This window comes from Delphinapterus leucas, chromosome 4 (assembly GCF_059928025.1).
Source record: "Delphinapterus leucas isolate spDelLeu-1000000601 "Yukka" chromosome 4, BTC_Dleu_Yukka2, whole genome shotgun sequence".
Taxonomy (NCBI): domain Eukaryota; kingdom Metazoa; phylum Chordata; class Mammalia; order Artiodactyla; family Monodontidae; genus Delphinapterus; species Delphinapterus leucas.
This window is the reverse complement of record NC_143132.1, coordinates 70,708,787-70,727,066: the sequence shown is the minus strand read 5'-3', so window position 1 is coordinate 70,727,066 and position 18,280 is coordinate 70,708,787. Positions and strand designations below refer to the sequence as shown.

At 41.3% G+C, this 18,280-nt stretch overlaps 1 protein-coding gene across 1 annotated transcript in view; it reads left to right on the top strand.

Annotated features, from left to right (window-relative positions):
* Positions 1-18,280, top strand: part of SLC12A8 (solute carrier family 12 member 8) — a 135,597-nt gene that overhangs the window by 24,936 nt on the left and 92,381 nt on the right. The window contains exon 4 of the mRNA XM_022567706.3: positions 8,244-8,475. Within this exon, the coding sequence (XP_022423414.2) occupies positions 8,244-8,475 (232 nt within the window). The remainder of the gene's footprint in view (positions 1-8,243; positions 8,476-18,280) is intronic.

The window sequence follows — 18,280 nt, the reverse complement described above, 5'->3', positions numbered from 1 at the left end:
TTATTTTTAAAGCAGCAGGGGCAGGGTATTGTAGCAAAAATACATCTGATTCTCCAACAGCACAAAGCTGTGTGTGTGTGTGTGTGTGTGTGTGTGTGTGTGTGTGTAGAAGAGATGTGTGGAAGGCAGACACATGGTCAGTGCACTCTTAAAAACCACTTGCCTTTATGGAGAAAGATCTTTAAGCATGGGAGTTTGGAGGTGAGTAATAAACTGTCAGTTTACTTTATTACCCTGGGGATTTGTATATCGATTTTTTTTTTCACTTCTCTGCTATTTTATAGCCAAGCAGGCTGCAAGATGGACAAACAACAGTCCTCACTTTCCCTGCTCTCTGGGTAGACAAAAAGCTCCACTCTTGAAGCAGATACCACAGACAGGGGACCAGCGCTGAGGTTTGGGCCTCCCCGCCTCCCAGAGAGAGGAAGCCTCCTGTATGTGAGGTGACTTGGAGGAAAGGTGCTCACAAAGAAAGACACAAGCTACCAAAACTCAAGAAGAAACAGAAAATCAGAATGCGCCTACATAAGTAAAGAGATTGAATTAGTAATCAAAAAACTTCTTAGTAAGAAAAGCCAGAAACATTGGTGCCCCTCTGGTCAGGGTCCTCTCCATGCCTCTGCTTCTTCTGCAGCTGAGCTGGGTGGGCTTTCTAATCAGGGTGTGGCTGCTAATCCTTTTTATATGTTGCTAGATTCAGTTGGCTAGTATTTTGTTGAGGATTTTTGCCTATATATTATGAGGGATGTTGGTCTGTAGCTTTCTCGTGATATCTTTGTCTAGTTTTGGTGTCATGTTCATGCTGGCCTCACAGAATGAGTTGGGAGGTGTTCCCTCCTCTGCTATTTTTGGGAAGAGTTTGTGAAGGATTGGTGTTAATTCTTTAAACGTTTGGTAGAGATTGGTGGTGAAACCATATGGTCCTGAGCTTTTCTCTGCAGGAAGTCTTTTGATTACTAATTCAGTCTCTTTACTTATATAGGCGTATTCCGATTTTCTGTTTCTTCTTGAGTTTTGGTAGGTTGTGTCTTTGTAGCAATTTGTCCATTTTATCTGGGTTATCTAAGGCTTTGGCATATAATCATTCATAGATTCCCTTATAATCTTTTTTTTGTTTTTGTAAGATTGGTAGCAATGACCTCCCTTTCATTCCTGATTTTAATCATTTGAGTCTTCTCTCTTTTTTTCTTACTCAGTCTAGTTAAAGGTTTGTCTGCAAAGAAGCAATTTTTGGTTTTGTTGCTTTTCTCTATTCTTTTTCTGACCTCTATTTCATTTATTTCTGCTCCAATCTCTATTATTTCCTTCCTTCTGCTTGCTGTGGGTTTAGTTCACTCTTCTTTTTCCAGTTCCTTAAGGTGGAAGGTTATGTCATTGATTTGAGATCTTTTTCTTCTAGGATGTGGTTGGGTTTTCTGAGGGTCCTTATTCCTGTTTCTTATTACCCCTAATTCCCTCATCCCAGGGCATGCATGCACTCATGTGTCTTTAGTAATTGCCAGAGGAGATGGCCTGTTGTGCCCCGGAGCAGGGTCAGCAAACTTCTTCTATAGATGGCTAGGTAGTAAATGTTTTAGTTTTTTGTGAGGGTGTCATAGGTCTCTGTCACAGTGACTCAACTCTGCTGTGTAAGTGTGAAAGCAGCCATAGACAGTTTGAAGCGGGCATGGCTGTGTGCCAGTCAAACTTATGCCCAAAGCAGGCGGCAGCAGGATTTGGTCAGAGGGCTAAAGTTTTCCGGCCCTTGCCCCAGAGCATCAACGTTTAGGAGATACAGACGCTTAAAATAATGATTTTTTTTTTTTCCTTTCCACGGTACGCGGGACTTTCACCACTGTGACCTCTCCCGTTGCAGAGCACAGGCTCCGGACGCACAGGCCCAGTGGCCATGGCTCACGGGCCCAGCCGCTCTGCGGCACGTGGGATCCTCCCAGACCGGGACACGAACCCGTGTCCCCTGCATCGGCAGGCGGACTCTCAACCACTGCGCCACCAGGGAAGCCCTAAAATAATGATTTTTAAAGCTTACAAAATCTTTCCATTTCCTTGCATCCTCCCAAACCCTTCCCCATTCATCTCTCTGAGACGTTGGTGCGGGGCCTGTAGTGTGGGGTCAGACCCCTGGGCCAGTGGAGGAGGCGATGAACTGGGGTCTCTCCTCACTCCCTGCCCCACTCACCTGAGCACTTCTTTGGGGCTGCTTACCCTGGACACCAGAATATCCAGCTTCAGCTTGCACTGTCCTGTCTAAAAGCATCTATTCATGGCTTACCTGCTCTTCGCTAGACTCTGTAAAAACAGTGGAGGACTGGAAAACTTTCAGGGACCTGGGGTTTGCATTGTGGGAGGGAACACATATGTAGGACATACAGCCAACCAATTCAAACTTTAAACTAGGGATTTCGTGTGAGAAGGGAAGGGGTGTGGAGGGACAACTCTGGCTCTCTAGGTAGGTACCCAAAGATGGAAAGAAAATTGCCTCTGATTGTGAAAATGCAATTTTTTAAAAACAGAGGCCCTGGAAGGGAGGCGTTACACCCTGAAAATATAGCGGGTGACACCCCCTGCTTCCTGTGGCAGAGGGTTAGAAGTTCTCTGTAGAGGACAAAAGAGAAAAACGAATGCCTGTGATTATAAACTTTAAGAGCAGATAAAAAAATTTTTTTAATATAATAAATTCTGGGGAGGTTCATACATTAAACAAATCGAAAGGGATGTTTTCCAATGAAGAGGAGCTTCATGGTTGGAAGGGAGACCACGTCCGGGGTGGTTGGATTGCTCTGGGGAAGGGCTGGCAGCCGCTGTTGTCCACACCTCTCCCGAGGGCAGGCCGGAGCCCAGGCCAGGCCCGAGCTCACTGGCTGAGAGCCGGCTGTTGGGGAGCCTTGCATCCTAGATGCACTGTGCTCTGTGTGCCCAGATACAGTTTTTGCATAAACAGAATAAAACTCTCAATATGTTTGTTTTTATTTCCCTTTATAAAATTGCTTTACAATTACAAAATGATGTTCATTGTAGCCAGTTAGCATATCAGAGATAATTTAAAGAAAACGTAGTTTCCCTCCCCTCCTGCAGTAACCAGTGTGAACGCCTGGCATCCTCTTCAGCACCTTTCCCTGTGCTCATCTACATGAGTTTATGGATTTTTGAAGTGCTTGCTTGTTTTTAAAAAAATGGGGACAAATTTCATACTCTATTCCATGACTTTTATTTATCACTGAACAGTAAGTCATAGACACTCTTCTAGGTCAATGCTTTGAATCCATGCTTTTAAAGTAGTTGCTTAGTATTGTATAATATGGATGTACGTTAATTCGTGACACATTCTTTCTCTATTCATTTTTTTCCTCTCTTATGTAAGAGTAGTTTTATTCCTTTTCTCATCTCTAAAAGTCTGTAATTTTGCTCTTTCTCTTTTCCTCTTAATCAGGTTGCCAGGTGTTTATGTATTTTATTGATCTCAAAAAAAAATCAGCTTTTGTTCTTTATATCCTTTCATATTTTTCTTTCATTTCATTAATTTCATATATCCTTTTATTAAATACTTCTTCCTACTGTCTTTTTATTTATAATGATTTTTAAAGTCACTTCTTAAGTTAATACTTTGTTCATGTATTTTTCTGCATTTTAAAACTAATATAAACATTTAGAATTATACTTTTTTCCCCTTCTGAATGCAGGATTAATGTGCTTCCCAAGTTTTAGAATCAATCCTTTTTATTACTTTCTAGATAATTTGAAATTTTTAAAATTTCTCCATATTTTGCCAACGTGGCTCAAATTCATTTCTGTTGTATTTTCCCCCTTGTTGATTTGGAAGTTCTATTGATACTATGCTTTTCATTCTGTGGGTAGTTATTATCTACTTTTAGAAGCTATAATTATACTTTTTCTATACTTCCCAAACAAAAACATTACTTGTTAGCTCCTCCACATACCAAATATAAAATCTCTATGATACTTTTACTTACCTACATTCCATAATTACCCTTACCTCTTACCCCCAAATCCTTAGATTTTGAAAAGGTGGTTTAATTTTGGGCTGTTATAGCTTTCCCTTAAAAGTAAGTCTCTTCAGTTTCAAGAATCCTGACTTACAACTTACGTTGCAAATTTCCAGTGACATTACCATCATTTATTTAGCATTAACAAAGTATTTTAATGAAATTCATGGCTAACTACTGTCTCCTTTACATCAGTAGCTAATAATAAAGTAATAATGATAATGCCAATAGCTATTATTTCTCCAACTCTAACCATGAGCCAGGTATTGTTCTAGGACTTTACACGAATTATCTCATTTAATCCTCATTAATCCTAAATTATCTCATTTAATAACCTTTTTTTTAAAAGGTGGTTTCTTCTTCTTTTTGTTGCTATTTAAATTCTCTTTTTTAAAAATTGTATAGTTGATTTACAATAGTGTGTTAATTTCTGCTGTACAGCAAAGTGATTCAGTTGTGTGTGTGTGTGTGTGTGTGTATACACACATATACACATCCATTCTTTTTTTTTTTTAATATTCTTTTCCATTATGGTTTATCATAGGATATTGAGTTTAGTTCTTTGTGCTATACAGTAGGACCTTTATCCATTCTGTATATTATAGCTTACATCTGCTAATCCCAGCCTCCCACTCCATCCCTCCCTCAATCACCTTCCCCTTGGCAACCACAAGTCTGTTCTCTATGTCTATGAGTCTGTTTCTATTTCGTAGATAGATTCATTTGTGTCATATTTGAGATTGCACGTATTAAGTGATATTATTTGTCTTTCTCTTTCTGACTTACTTCACTTAGTATGGTAACCTCTAAGTCCATCCATGTTGCTGCAAATGGCATTATTTCATTTTTTTATGGCTGAGTAGTATTCCATTGTATATATGTACCACATCTTCTTTATCCATTCATGTGTTGATGGACATTTAGGTTGTTTCCATGTCTTGGCTATTGTGAATAGCGCTGCTGTGAACATAGGGGTGCATATATCTTTTTGCATTAGAGCTTTATCTGGGCATATGCCCAGGAGTGGGATTGCTGGATCATATGGTAATTCTGTTTTTAGTTTTCTGAGGAACCTCCATACTGTTTTCCATAGTGGCTACATCAACTTATATTCCCACCAAGTGTAGGAGGTTTCCCTTTTCTCCACATCCTCTCTAGCATACGTTATTTGTAGAGTTTTTAATGAAGACCATTCTGACCATTGTGAGGTGGTACTTCATTGTAATTTTGGTTTGCATTTCTCTAATAATTAGTGATTTGAGCATCTTTTCACGTGCTTATTGGCTATTTGTATTTCTTCTTTGGAGAAATGTCTGTTTAGGTCTTCTGCCCACTTTTCGATTGCATTGTTTGTTTTTTTTGTTGTTGAGTTGTATGAGCTGTTTGTATATTTTGGAAATTAAGCCCTTGTTGGTCGCATTGTTTGCAAATATTTTTTCCCATTCTGTAGGTTGTCTTTTCATTTTGCTTATAGTTTCCTTCGCTGTGCAAAAGCTTGTAAGTTTGATTAGGTCCTGTTTGTTTATTTTTGTTTTTATTTCTGTTGCCTTGGGATACTGACCTAAGAAAACATTTGTATGATTTATGTCAGAGAATGTTTCATCTATGATCTCTTCTAGGAGTCTTATGGTATCATGTCTTATGTTTAAGTCTTTAAGCCATTTTGAGTTTATTTTTGTGTAAGGTGAGAGGGGTTCTAACTTCATTGATTTACATGCGGCTGTCCATCTTTCCCACCACCACTTGCTGAAGAGAGTGTCCTTTTTCCCCTTGTATATTTTTGCCTCCTTTGTTGAAGGTTAATTGAATGTAGGTGTGTGGGTTTATTTCTGGGCTCTCTATTCCTCACAATAACCTTTTGAAGTAAGTACTATTATTATCTGTGTTTCACAGAGGCAGACATGAGCCACAGAGAGGTTGAAACACTTTCCCAAGTCACACAGCTAAGGCTGGGAGCCACAGCATTTGGCCTTAGGTAGTTTGGTTTCATAGGCTATGCTTCTGACCACCGTGCTCTTGTCACATATCCTCCAGAGCTTTTACTTTTTTTGTTACTGGCATCTTTGGGCTAAAAAGTGATTTTAGGTACAAACCTGAGAGAGGGGTGCTACTGGGGTTACTTCAGTAATCGGTTTGGAAGCTCCAGGTGCAAACAGTCATATTCAAGTTCTGGCATCACCCTCTGCATGTGAGAGACCTCAGACACCTGGGAAAGTGATGCCTGTACAAACGATAATCAGTACTACATTTTTTTATTTTTTATTTTTTTGCGGTACGCGGGCCTCTCACTGTTGTGGCCTCTCCCGTTGCGGAGCACAGGCTCTGGACGCGCAGGCTCAGCGGCCATGGCTCACGGGCCCAGCCGCTCCGCGGAAGGTGGGATCCTCCCGGACCAGGGCACGAACCCGTGTCCCCTGCCTCGGCAGGCGGACTCTCAACCACTGCGCCACCAGGGAAGCCCTCCCCTACATTTATTGGGCTTCCCCCCCTCACCCAAATACAGACAGAAATGCCTACTCTAAATTTGGGGAATACCGACAATGATGTTATGTCTATCTGCAAAGTGAGCCGATCTCAGTGAAGAATGAAGCCTCCTTGGTGAGCTCCCCTCAAACACAGAAATTGTATAAGCCTTCTTGTCTTTATATTAATGGACTAGAACTTAATGGTGTCTCCTTCCCGGAGCATTTTTCATACAGTCAACATATCATAAAGTATTTATAGATTGTTTGCAACGTAGTTAGCAAATGCAGGGGATTTTAGAAGACGCAATCAGCATAAAATTTTTTTAAAGATGTTTGTGTTCTTTGTGTGGGGGGCGACAAGCTTATGTGCATGAAATAATAATAGAATACAGAGCCAGATAATTAATTGCAAGGTACCAGCAGTAAGCATAGTATTTATTCAGAAACAGGGGATGAGGAAAGGCTTCATGGAAAAGGAGGAACTTGACTGTGGTTTGACTAGAGTTTGTTTCCTGAGAGAGCAACAGGTGCAGAGCGACAGTGATGAGAGTGCCCTGCTGGCCCTGGGGGAGGGTAAAGGGACCAACCCGATAAGAGAAGGGGGCTGAGGAACTATGGAAAATGAGGCTGGTGTTATTTTCAAATATTTATTTGAAATTATGTTTCAGGTTTTTTAAGAGGTAGCATCATGACTCTCAGGCAAATATAAAATAAACATGTGACAAAGGGTTTATTTAGCTCATTAATTAGTGGAGGAGCCAGGAAAATGTTAAGGTTGAGAAGTGAGGTATGGACCCTCGATGGATACAGATCAAATCCATAAATTCCTAGTTCAGCAATTTCATAAATAAATATAAGGATAAGATTGCTAGGTTAGATACAAAACCGGTTAATGTCTTACAGGACCACAAACCCTAATCTTTTGTGTTGTCTGTTCCACCAGGCAGGAGTTCTGTACATCTCTGCAGGAAGAAAAAAATCCATAAGTTAACATGTAACTTCACTAAGTCTGGGACATTTGATACATTTAAGCAGTAGTAAACAGTGAGTAGGACTAAGTACATTCACTTAGATAGTCCTTGGGTAGCCTTTGTTCCATATGACATTGGAAGGACGTGCTGCCCACTTTTTTTTTTTTTCTTATTTCTGAGTTTTAGGTAATTTAAAAAATAGGGCTTCCCTGGTGGCGCAGTGGTTGAGAGTCCGCCTGCCGATGCAGGGGACACGGGTTCGTGCCCCGGTCCGGGAAGATCCCACATGCCGCGGAGCGGCTGGGCCCATGAGCCATGGCCGCTGAGCCTGCGTGTCCAGAGCCTGTGCTCCACAGCGGGAGAGGCCACAACAGTGAGAGGCCCGCATACCACACACACAAAAAAATAATAATAGTGACATGCAAAGAAATAGAGAAAAAACTGGGGTTTGCTTCAGTGCCCTTCTAAGGCTTTGAGATGGGACTCCCCCTTGTGCTCCTGTTCTCTATTTAATTCTTCACAGGGGCCTCTATAGGTCTCTTTGGCCCAGAATCCCATCTTCTTCCTTCCATAACCTTTTCATCTTAGTTACCACCGACAATCATTCTCCCCTCTGGATGGTGGGAGAGATGTAGACGAGAAGAAAGGGGGCCCCAGGCAGGACTCCTGAGCAGGAAGGGCTCATTTAACCCCCGTGATGATTCCTGGGTGTTGAATTCCGAAGGTGAACAGGGTCCTCGGTGCCGGGCAGCCCTGCTGCTTTTTTCTCTTGCTGACCCTTCCTACCTCGAATTGCCTGTCAGTGTGTTGCAGGTGCCATGTATATCACTGGCTTCGCTGAATCCATCTCAGATCTGCTGCGTCTCAGGAATCTCTGGGCCGTGCGAGGAATTTCAGTTGCGGTGCTTCTGGCCTTGCTGGGGATTAACCTAGCAGGTGTCAAATGGATAATCCGCCTCCAGCTGCTGCTGTTGCTCCTGCTGGCCGTGTCCACGCTGGACTTTGTGGTGGGCTCTTTCACACACCTGGACCCAGGTAAGCCTTTTGGAGTTCAGCAGATGGCCTTATGGGGGTCTGCACTGCTTTCTAGATGTTTGTAGGTCTGGGTTTGCAAGACGACCCCCAATAGCCTTTACCTGCAGTGAGTGTGTGCTGTTCCCGAGCAGCTGAGGGGTGTGTCATGGTGCAGTTTCAGCGGCCAGAAAGCCCCTCCTCACATAGACATCTTCACCGGGCACATTTCCCATGTTTCTTTTTACTTACTTGCCGTTAAAAAAAAAAAAAAAAACAAGAAAATTTAGATAAAGACCAGAATTAAGTAGAACTGGATTTGACAAAGATCAATTCATGAAAGTGATTATACGCAAGAAATAAATTTGGGAGTAGGAAAGGAAATAGATTTTAATTTTATCTGTCATATTTTATTTCTTTTTAAAAAAAGACTTGATGCAAACATAACAAATGTTAACAATTGTCATTTCTGGGAGAGCGGGACAGATATGTGTTTGATTGTCTATAGTTTTCAATATTAAGTTTTTTTCAAAACAAAAATATGAATCTATTAACTAAGCTTAAAGAAAGAAAATAAACAGCAGGGTATTCTTTTGCACCATTTGGAAATGGTGTCATATATTGATAATCAATCAATCACTGTTTATTCTAACCCTGGATTTTCTGCAGCCTTGAGGATACATGGCAACTCTAATCCTAAATCCTATGCTTTGACTGAGACGCTATTACCCAAAGTGTCCATAATTTTGTAGCTTTGTGATTTGGGGTGATTTGGCATCAAAAGTCTTTGTTTCTCTCCAGAGTACGGAACTATTCCTGGGATGCTGTAGGAAAAAGATAACTGCCTGATATTTCACACTTCGGGTACTTTGTCTTTTTATGGCAATAGTGACTAGGCATCTACATTGGAATATGGACAGAGAAAGGGAGCTGGGGCCACCAGCTGTGTTAACAAAGAAAAAGGAAAGAGATCAAGAGCACAGACCAGCCACCTCTAATGGTGGTGGTGGCGGCGACGGCCGCTGTATTGGATGAGCACTTCTGTGCCAGGCATTTTGGCTAGCACCTCACAGGGCTTATCTCATTATCATAACCTCATGGGGGAGGAACAGTTATACCCATTTAACAGATGAGGAAAGCGAGGATTATATAATTTGTAGTAAAGCATGGCAGATGTGGGTGTGAAACTGGATCTGTTTGACTGGAAAGCTGAGCTCTTTCCTGAGGTGGGAACAATACCACTGTCTTTCTATGATAGCAGCTCTTCTTTTCCCCTTCAAGGATGCCCCTGGGGTGTGTTCTAAACAGTCTCGTCTTTCATAAAAGTGTTGGTTGCGGGAAGGTGACAGTTCAGTTGGTACACCCTCATCTGGCCTTATTGCTTTTTCATCTATTAAGATTCTTCTGTGGGAAAAGTCACTCATCTGAGCTCCCTGCGTGCCCCCTACCCTCTGGCATCCTGGTCCATCCCCCAGAACCTCCAGACTGCCCCATGATCTAACATCTAAAATGTTAACCCCTGTACATCGGGGAGCCCCCAGGGCCCACTCCAGTGCTGAGGGCCAGTGCAGTGTCCAGCCTGAGCCTTGCAGCTTGTTGAACATTTGGAGCACCTCCACTGGGGGGAAGGAGTGATTTTTTTCCTGGCTTTGCACCACGCTGCAGAGACAGCCCACATCCTGAGAGAGACCTGCTGGCTGTTTGGCCATCAAACTATCAGTGAAGGAGAGAGAGAGAGAGCGAGAGAGAGAGAGAGAGAGAGAGAGAGAGAGAGCAAGAGAGAGAGAGAGAGAGCGAGAGAGCACACTCCAGACTTCATGCCTGGGTCCTTTCCGCCTGCTGACATGGTTGCTGCAAGAGCATAAGTAGTTAAATTGCACGGTGATGCTACCGGCTTCTTTGAAACCTCCATAGGCTGTCGTATTTGCCTTCTTGATTAGAAGTTTTCTTGGCTGCTCTTCTGACTTACTCCAAATATTTCTCTTTCCTTCTGGTCAGTACATTACCAGGGTGTAGTGCGAAATGAAATTTATTTTCAATTATTCCCATAGTAACTGGCCCCTCCAGAATCTGTTTTTGGTATCACTGGTGTTTTATATGGGCTACTTTCTTTGCAGTTAAAAATCCAAACTGAAACTAGACCATAAACCTTCAGAATGGGTTTAGCAGAATTATTTCAACTCTTTTAGAAAATGACATACATGTAGAGATTTGAAAAAAAAAAAACTGGAAGAGAGACTGGAAGGAACTAAGCCCAAGTGTTAACAGTGGCCATCTTTCTGCTGAGGTTATGGGTGGCTGTATTACCTTGTTTCTACTTTTCCTTCAATTAGTTAGTGCTATTTAAAAACAAATTAATAGACTTCAGTTTTTAGAACAGTTTTAGGTTTATAGAAATTAGCACAGAGTACAGAAGTCCCCATATCCTTTCTCTCTCCTTTCCCTACCTGTTTCCCCTATCAAACCTTGCATCAGTGTGATACATTTGTTATAATTGGTGAACCAATAGTAACACATTATTATTAACTAAAATTCATGGTTTAGATGAGGATTCATCCTTTGTGTTGTATAGTTCTATGGGTTTTGACAAATATATACTGATATGTATCCATCATTACGGTATCATAAAGAATAGTTTTAATGCCTTAAAAATTCCTGGGCTCCATATATTTCACCCCCGTCCGCTACCCCTAGTCCCGAACTCCTGGCAACCACTGATCTTTTTATTGCCTCTATAATTTTGCCTTTCCCAGAACGTCATATAGTTGAAATCATACAGCATAGAGCCTTTTCAGTCTGGCTCTTTTTCACTAAGCATTATGCAGTCAAGGTTTCTCCATGTCTTTTGTTTTGTTTTTGTGTGTGTGTATGCCTTGATAGCTCATATCTTTCTGTTACTGAGAAATATTCCATTGTGTAGGTGTACTACAGTTTGCTTTTTGTTTTGGGTCCATTCACCTATTGAAGGACACTTTTGTTGCTTCCAGCTTTTGGCAATTATGAATAAGACTTCTATAAACATTTGTATGCAGGTTTTTAAGGAAGATGTAACTTTTAAGCCCATTTGAATAAATACCTAGGAGCATGGTTGCTAGATCATATGATAAGACTATATTTGCCTTTGTAAGAAACTGCCAAACTGTCTTCCAAAGTAGCTGTACTGTTTTGCATTCCCATTAGCAACAAATGAGAGTTCCTGTTGCTCCACATCCTCGTCAGCATTTGGTGGCGTCAGTTTCTTGGATCTTAGCCGTTCTGATAGGGGCATAGTGATATCTCATTGTTACTTTAATTTGTAATTCCCTAGGATATATGATATTGAGCATGTTTTCATATGCTTATTTGACATCTGTATATCATTTTGGGTGAGGTCCCATTTTTTAATTGGGTTGTCCTCTTATTGTTTGTTTTTTTGCGGTACGCGGACCTCTCACTGTTGTGGCCTCTCCTGTCGTTGCGGAGCACAGGCTCCGGACGCACAGGCTCAGCGGCCATGGCTCACAGGCCCAGCCGCTCCACGGCATATGGGATCTTCCCGGACCAGGGCACGAACCCGTGTCCCCTGCATCGGCAGGCGGACTCTCAACCACTGCGCCACCAGGGAAGCCCTGTCCTCTTATTGTTGAGTTTTAAGAAGTCTTTTTATATTTTGGATATAAGCCCTTTATCAGATATATGTTTTAAAAATATTTTTCACAGTCTGTGGCTTGTCTTTTCATTCTTTTAGCAGAGCCTTTTGCAGAGCAGAAGTTTCTAATTGTAATGAAGTCTAACATCAGTTTTTTTCTTTCTTGGATTATGCTCTTGCTGATGTACCTAAAAACTCACTACAAAACCCCAAATCACCTAGATTTTCTTCTATGTTATCTTCTAGAAGGTTTATAATTTTGTGTTTTACATTTAGGTCTATGATCCATTTTGAGTTAATTTTTGTGGAAAATATACGGTGAATATCTGGATTTTTTTTTTTTTTTTTTTTTTTGGCATGTGGATGTTCAGTCGTTCCAGCACCGTTTGTTAAAAAGACTATCCTGTTTTCATTGAATTGCCTTTGCTCCTTTGTCAAAGATCAGTTACCTGTATTTGTGTGAGTCTATTTCTGGGCTCTTTGTTCTGTTTTATTGCTCTATTTATCTATTCTCCAGTACCACTCTTTTATGATTATTATAGCTTTATAGTGAGTCTTAGAGGTGGGTAGTGTCAGTCCTCCAACTTTGTCCTTTTTCACTAGTGTTATTTTTAAGGTCAGGAAAAAAAAGTTTTTGAAATACTTTTAAGTCTAACTTTATTCCTTTCCCTTTCCTTAAATATAAATGACTTTAAAGATCCAAACAATCTTAAATGTATAAAGTAAAAATGTAGGAAGTGAAAAAAAAAACAAACCCTCCATTTCCCCATTTCTACTCTCCAGAGGGAGATTGGTAGGTATTCATTGCTATTGCTTTTGAACAGATTACCCCCAAATTTAGTGGCACAGAACAACGATAAACACTTATTATTTCTTGCCTTTTCTGTGGGCCAGGAATTTGGGTATAGCTTGGTCAATGGTTCTGGCTCAGGGTTTCTCATGAGGTTCAGGGGCTGCGGACATATGAAGGCTTAACTGGAGCTGGTGGATCTGACTGGCAAGTTTTATTGGTTGTTGGCAGGAGGCTTCAGTTCCTCTCCATGTGGTCCTTTCCAGAGAGCTGCTTAAGTGTCCTCAAGTCATGGGGTGACCGGATTCCTCAAGAACAAATGAGAGAGTGAGAGAGAGAGAGAGAGAGAGAGAATGCATTATCCTTTTTATGATCTAGCCTCAGAAATCACATAGCAGCACTTTTACCACAAGCTATTTGTTAGAAATGAGTTACTTAGGCCCTCATTCAAAGGGAGGGGATTTAGTTTCCACCTTTTGAATGGAGAAGTATCAAAGAATTTGCAGACACATTTCAAAACCACAACAGTTAATTTTAAAATCAGAAAACAAATTAAATACACTTGTCAAATTTTAGTTTTTCTTTTATTTCAAAGACAACATTAATGTTTTTATGTTGTAAAAAATTTTTTTTAATTTGAAATATAAAGTAAAAAGTGAAGGCTCTTTCCCCTTATTCCATTTTCGCACTGCCATCCCCAGAGGGAGATTGGTGAACATCTTTCCAGTCTATTTTCTATACATGTACAAGCACATACGCACATGTGCACATACATAAACGTATAAACATAGTTCTTTGTAAAAATGTAATTCTACATTGTTTTGCTGCTCTTTCTCTCCCGACCAATAACGTATCATGGACATCCTGCAATGTTGGTACATTTAGGATTCCCTCATTTTTTTTTAATGCCTGCCTAGTCTTCCATATTCCATATAAAAAATTAATTTATTGATGGATATTTAGGCTTTTCCAGTTTGTTGTTGTTACAAGTTGCTGACATGAATATCCTTGTACAAAATTTGAAGGATTGTTTCTGGAGGATCACGGCTTATCAGTAGAACTCATAGGACATCAATCAAGCACATTTAAAATTTTTTTGGGTTCTACCAAATGGCCTTGAAATAATATTTTTCCACTCTGAACTTCCAGTAACCGTATGTAAGAGTTATTGATTCCCCAAACCCTTGACAGTATTGGATATGTTCAATCTTTTAAATTTCTGCCACGTGATGGGCACAAATGGTGATCTTTTTAAAAATTTGCTTTTCTTAAATCATTAATGAGGGTAATATTATTTTTATTGCCACTTGTATTTATTTTTCTTTGAATTGTCTGTACTCTTTCCCTACTTTTCCTTTAGGTTTTCTTACTTTTTAATGATTTATAGCTCTTCTACCTGAGCAATTAATTTAACATAAAACAGACATTTGTTTAGCTTTATATCAGTGCTAGACAATGTTTGTTATATATGTTGAAAAAATTTTCCTAACATGTCATTTGTTCTTTTAAAATTAATTTTTATATGTAGTAAAGTAATACGGATAGTAAAAATACTAATTTTTGAGTCATGTCGTGTACTCTGATTTCTTTCTTTTTGTATATTTTTCAGCTTTTCCTAAAGTTAAATTTACTCCGTGTATTAGTTTCATAAAGCTGCTTTAACAAATTACCACAAACTTGGTGACTTAAAACAATAGAAATTTATTCCCTCACAGTTTTGGAGGCTCAGAGTCTGAAATCAAGGTGTTGGCAGGGCCGCACTCCCTTCAAAGCCTGTGGAGAATGCTTCCTTGTCTCTTCTAGCTTCTGATGGCTCCAGGAGTTCCTTGGCTTGTGGCTGCATCACTCCAGTCTCTGCCGCTGTCTTCACATGGCCTTCTCCTCCTCTTAGCTCTCCTCTGTGTGTATCTTATAAGGAAAACTTGTCACTGGAAATGGGTCCAACTTGGATAATCCAGGATAATCTCATCTCAAGAGCCTTAATTATATCTGCATAGACCTTTTTTTCTTTCCCTATAAGGTCACATTCACAGGTTCCCAGAATTAGGACGTGGGCATATCTTTTGGGGGGCCACCAGTCAATCCACTACATTCCATTTTTTCATTTGCTTTCTTTTCTAGGTGATTACCACTATTCTAAAAAATTCTCTGTAGAGCTTTCAAATACTTATAGGCATTTTCCTCAGTCCTCCCCATGTTATGTTTTCTCTTGGAGACTCCCTCCTCATTGTCCTTCTCCTGGATGGACAGTCTCGGGCCTGATCACAGCTGTTATACTGGTACTTGCCTTCCCTGCTCCCTGGTGTTGGTCCCTGTTGTCTGGATCCCAGATCATCCTCTTCTGTCTACAATGGAATATGTCACTTTTCCACTTTCACATGTGATTGGTAGGAGATATAAAAATGTAGGCTGAAAATCATTTTCCCTTATGTAATATTGTGATTTATAATAAGATATGTATGTATTTGGTCTTCATCCGTTCCTGGCATAGAGCTCCTAAAAACCTTAGAATTTCCAGTGATGAGAACTATAAGGTATCCTTTTTTATGTTAATGAGGTGACTTTTGGAAAGCACCTCAGGATGGGGGCTGGTTGCCAGTGGAGCCAACCTTGTGATCTGGGGGTTGGAACTTTCAGGTCCCCCCGTCCCCCACCTCAGGGGAGAGAAGAGTGGTTGGAGATTGAGTTCAAAGGCCAGTGACCAGTGACCTAATCAGTCGTGCCTGTGTAGCGAAGCCTCTGTGAAAACCTTAAAGGACTGGGTGTGGAGAGCTTCTGGGTTGGCAAACACATGGAGATGAGGAGACAGTGGCTTTCAGAGAGAGCATGGAAGCTCCGTACCTTGCCCTGTGCGTCTCTCCCATCTGACTGTCCTTGAGTTATATCCCTTTGTAATAAACCGGTGATCTACTAAGAAACATGTTTCTCTGAGTTCTGTGAGCCACTCTAGCAAATTAACTGAACCCAGGGAAGGGATCTTTGAAACCTCCAATAACCTGTGGGTCAGAAGCACAGGTGACAGACAGCCTGGACTTGTGAGTGCCATCTGAAGGGGAGGGGACAGTCTTGTAGGATGGAGCCCTTCGTTGTGGGATCTGATGCTGTCTCCAGGTAGATAGTGTCAGAATTAAGTTGAATTGTGGGATACCACGCTGAATTGCCAGAGGATTGCTTGCTGTGGGGAAATAAACATGAACCATGAATTTTGAAGTCATTGTTGCTCTACCTTCTACCATTCAGCAGCATCTAGGAGTTTGGTGCCATTCTGATTTCTCCTCTTGGTAGGTAACCTGTTTCTTCTCCTCAAAGCACTTAAGATCTTCCCTGTACCCTGAGATTTAAAATTGCATAATGAAATTTTTTATTAATTGGACCAGGCACTTTCCATTTGGAATTTTCAGTGATTTCTGCGACAGTTTCTTCTTTGTTTTCTCTGGCTTTGTTTTTTAAAATTTTCTTGAATTCTGGCTAGTTGGATGGATATTGGAGCGCCTGGTTTGAACCTTCTGTTATCATTATATTTCTAATCTTTCTTCTATAGTTTATTCCTTTTTTTCCTCCCGACTTTATGGGAGAGTTCCTCACCTTTACTTAACAACCTTTTAACTGAATTTTTTGTTTTGGCTATCCTTAATTTCCAAGAGCTCTTTGTTGTTCTCTGTTAATTTTAAAATCATATCCTGTTCTTGTTTTATGGTTATAATATCTCTTTTCGACTCTTTCAACCTATAAATTATAGGGGTTTTATTTTCTTTTGAAATTTTGTTCTGCTCTGTGTATCACCTGTTTTTTTCCAGGCTTCTTTGTTTCTGTTAGATCCTGTTTTGTCTTCTGAGTTAATTGCTGCAAGCTTTCTCCAAAGCTCTCTTATAGTCCTTGGTCGTTCCTTCATTTTTAAGAAAGAGGCCCTGAAAGGCTGATTCGAAGTTCTACGTGCAGAGTGGGTGGCGGTTGGCAGGAGGGCATCACTGTGGGGTGATCCTGTGGCAAAGTGGACTCTTTCATCAGAAGTCTCCCAAATGTCAGTTTCTGTAGGTCTTTCCTCTGGTGCAGTTCATATTCTCCAGAAAGTTCTCCAGTCTCCTGCCAGGGGCACGCCTGGCTGCCACAGTCCTGAGAGCAGGGTGGAGGTGGGGGACAGTGCTGGGAGCCTCATGTTCAGGATGCACACTTTCCTTTAGTCTGGTGTTTTTCACCTGGCACGTCCTCCCCTCCACTCAAACCACTATGCCGTATCTCATCCTTACATCTCAAGCCTCTGTGTCATATCTCTTATATCATCTCCAAGCTTCCCCTGAGAGTGGATATTCTCATCACCTCCATTTCCTCACCTCCTGACTCCTTAGCCTGCAGGCAGGCAGCTCGGGGCCTCTTCCTTTCCCACCTCCTCGCCTGTTTCATCCAAAACACACATCATTGCACAAGGCTCTGTGGAGACACAGAGCTCCATTACTGTAAAAAGCTAAACAGCATGACGACTTAATTTAAACAAGGTACTGTCAAGCATTTGCTTGGCTTAAAGTTCCTACAGTACCGTTTTCTTGGATTATATTTTCATTTATGTGAGATGAGTGTCATGCCAAAATGATTTTATTGCTGGAGAAGTCAGGCCGATAAAGAGAAAATACGTTTTAGAAAATAAAGTGACATGTGGCACATTTTAATTCTTTGTTCTACATTTAAAAATGAAATGGTGCATCTCCAAGCCTCACTTTTCGGCTCTCTAGGAAGACTGCTGCCTGGCCCAGCTCTTCAGTACCCTCCACTCCCACGCCAATGTTGTACACGCCGGTCTGCCTTGGCCACCTCCACTGGGGTGGCTTGCTGGGCAGTGCACAGCCGTGGCCAGCACGGCTTCCCTCGTGCTGAGCCGGCAGGTGGGAGCTGGTTCTGCTTGGTGAGGGAGGGGGCTTGTGCTTGCTTTTAAGAAGGCCAGGGCCACAGCTCAGGAGCTATAAAAGGAGTGGGTCCAACATGCCTGACTCTGCTGTCTGTGAAATTTCCCAAATCCAGAACCTCTCGATCCCCAAATCCAGAACCTTTGCGCTTTCTTATTCTTGACCCCTTTCGCACCATTGACAGCTGTCTCAGTCTATTCAGGCTGCGGTAACAAAGTACCGTAGACTGGGTGGCTTATAAATACCAGACATTTATTTCTCACAGTTTCAGAGCTGGAAGTCCAAGGCACTGGCAGATTTGATGTGTGGTGCAGGCGTGCTTCCTGCTTCGTAGACAGCTGTCTTCTCACTGTGTCCTCACATGGAGGAAGGGTGAGGAAGCCCTTTGGGGTCTCTTTTATAAGGGCACTGATCGCATTCATGAGGATTCCACCTTCGTGAACTAATCACCTCCCAGAGGCCTCACCTCCTAATGCCATCACATTGAGGGTTAGGTTTCAACATGTGAATTTG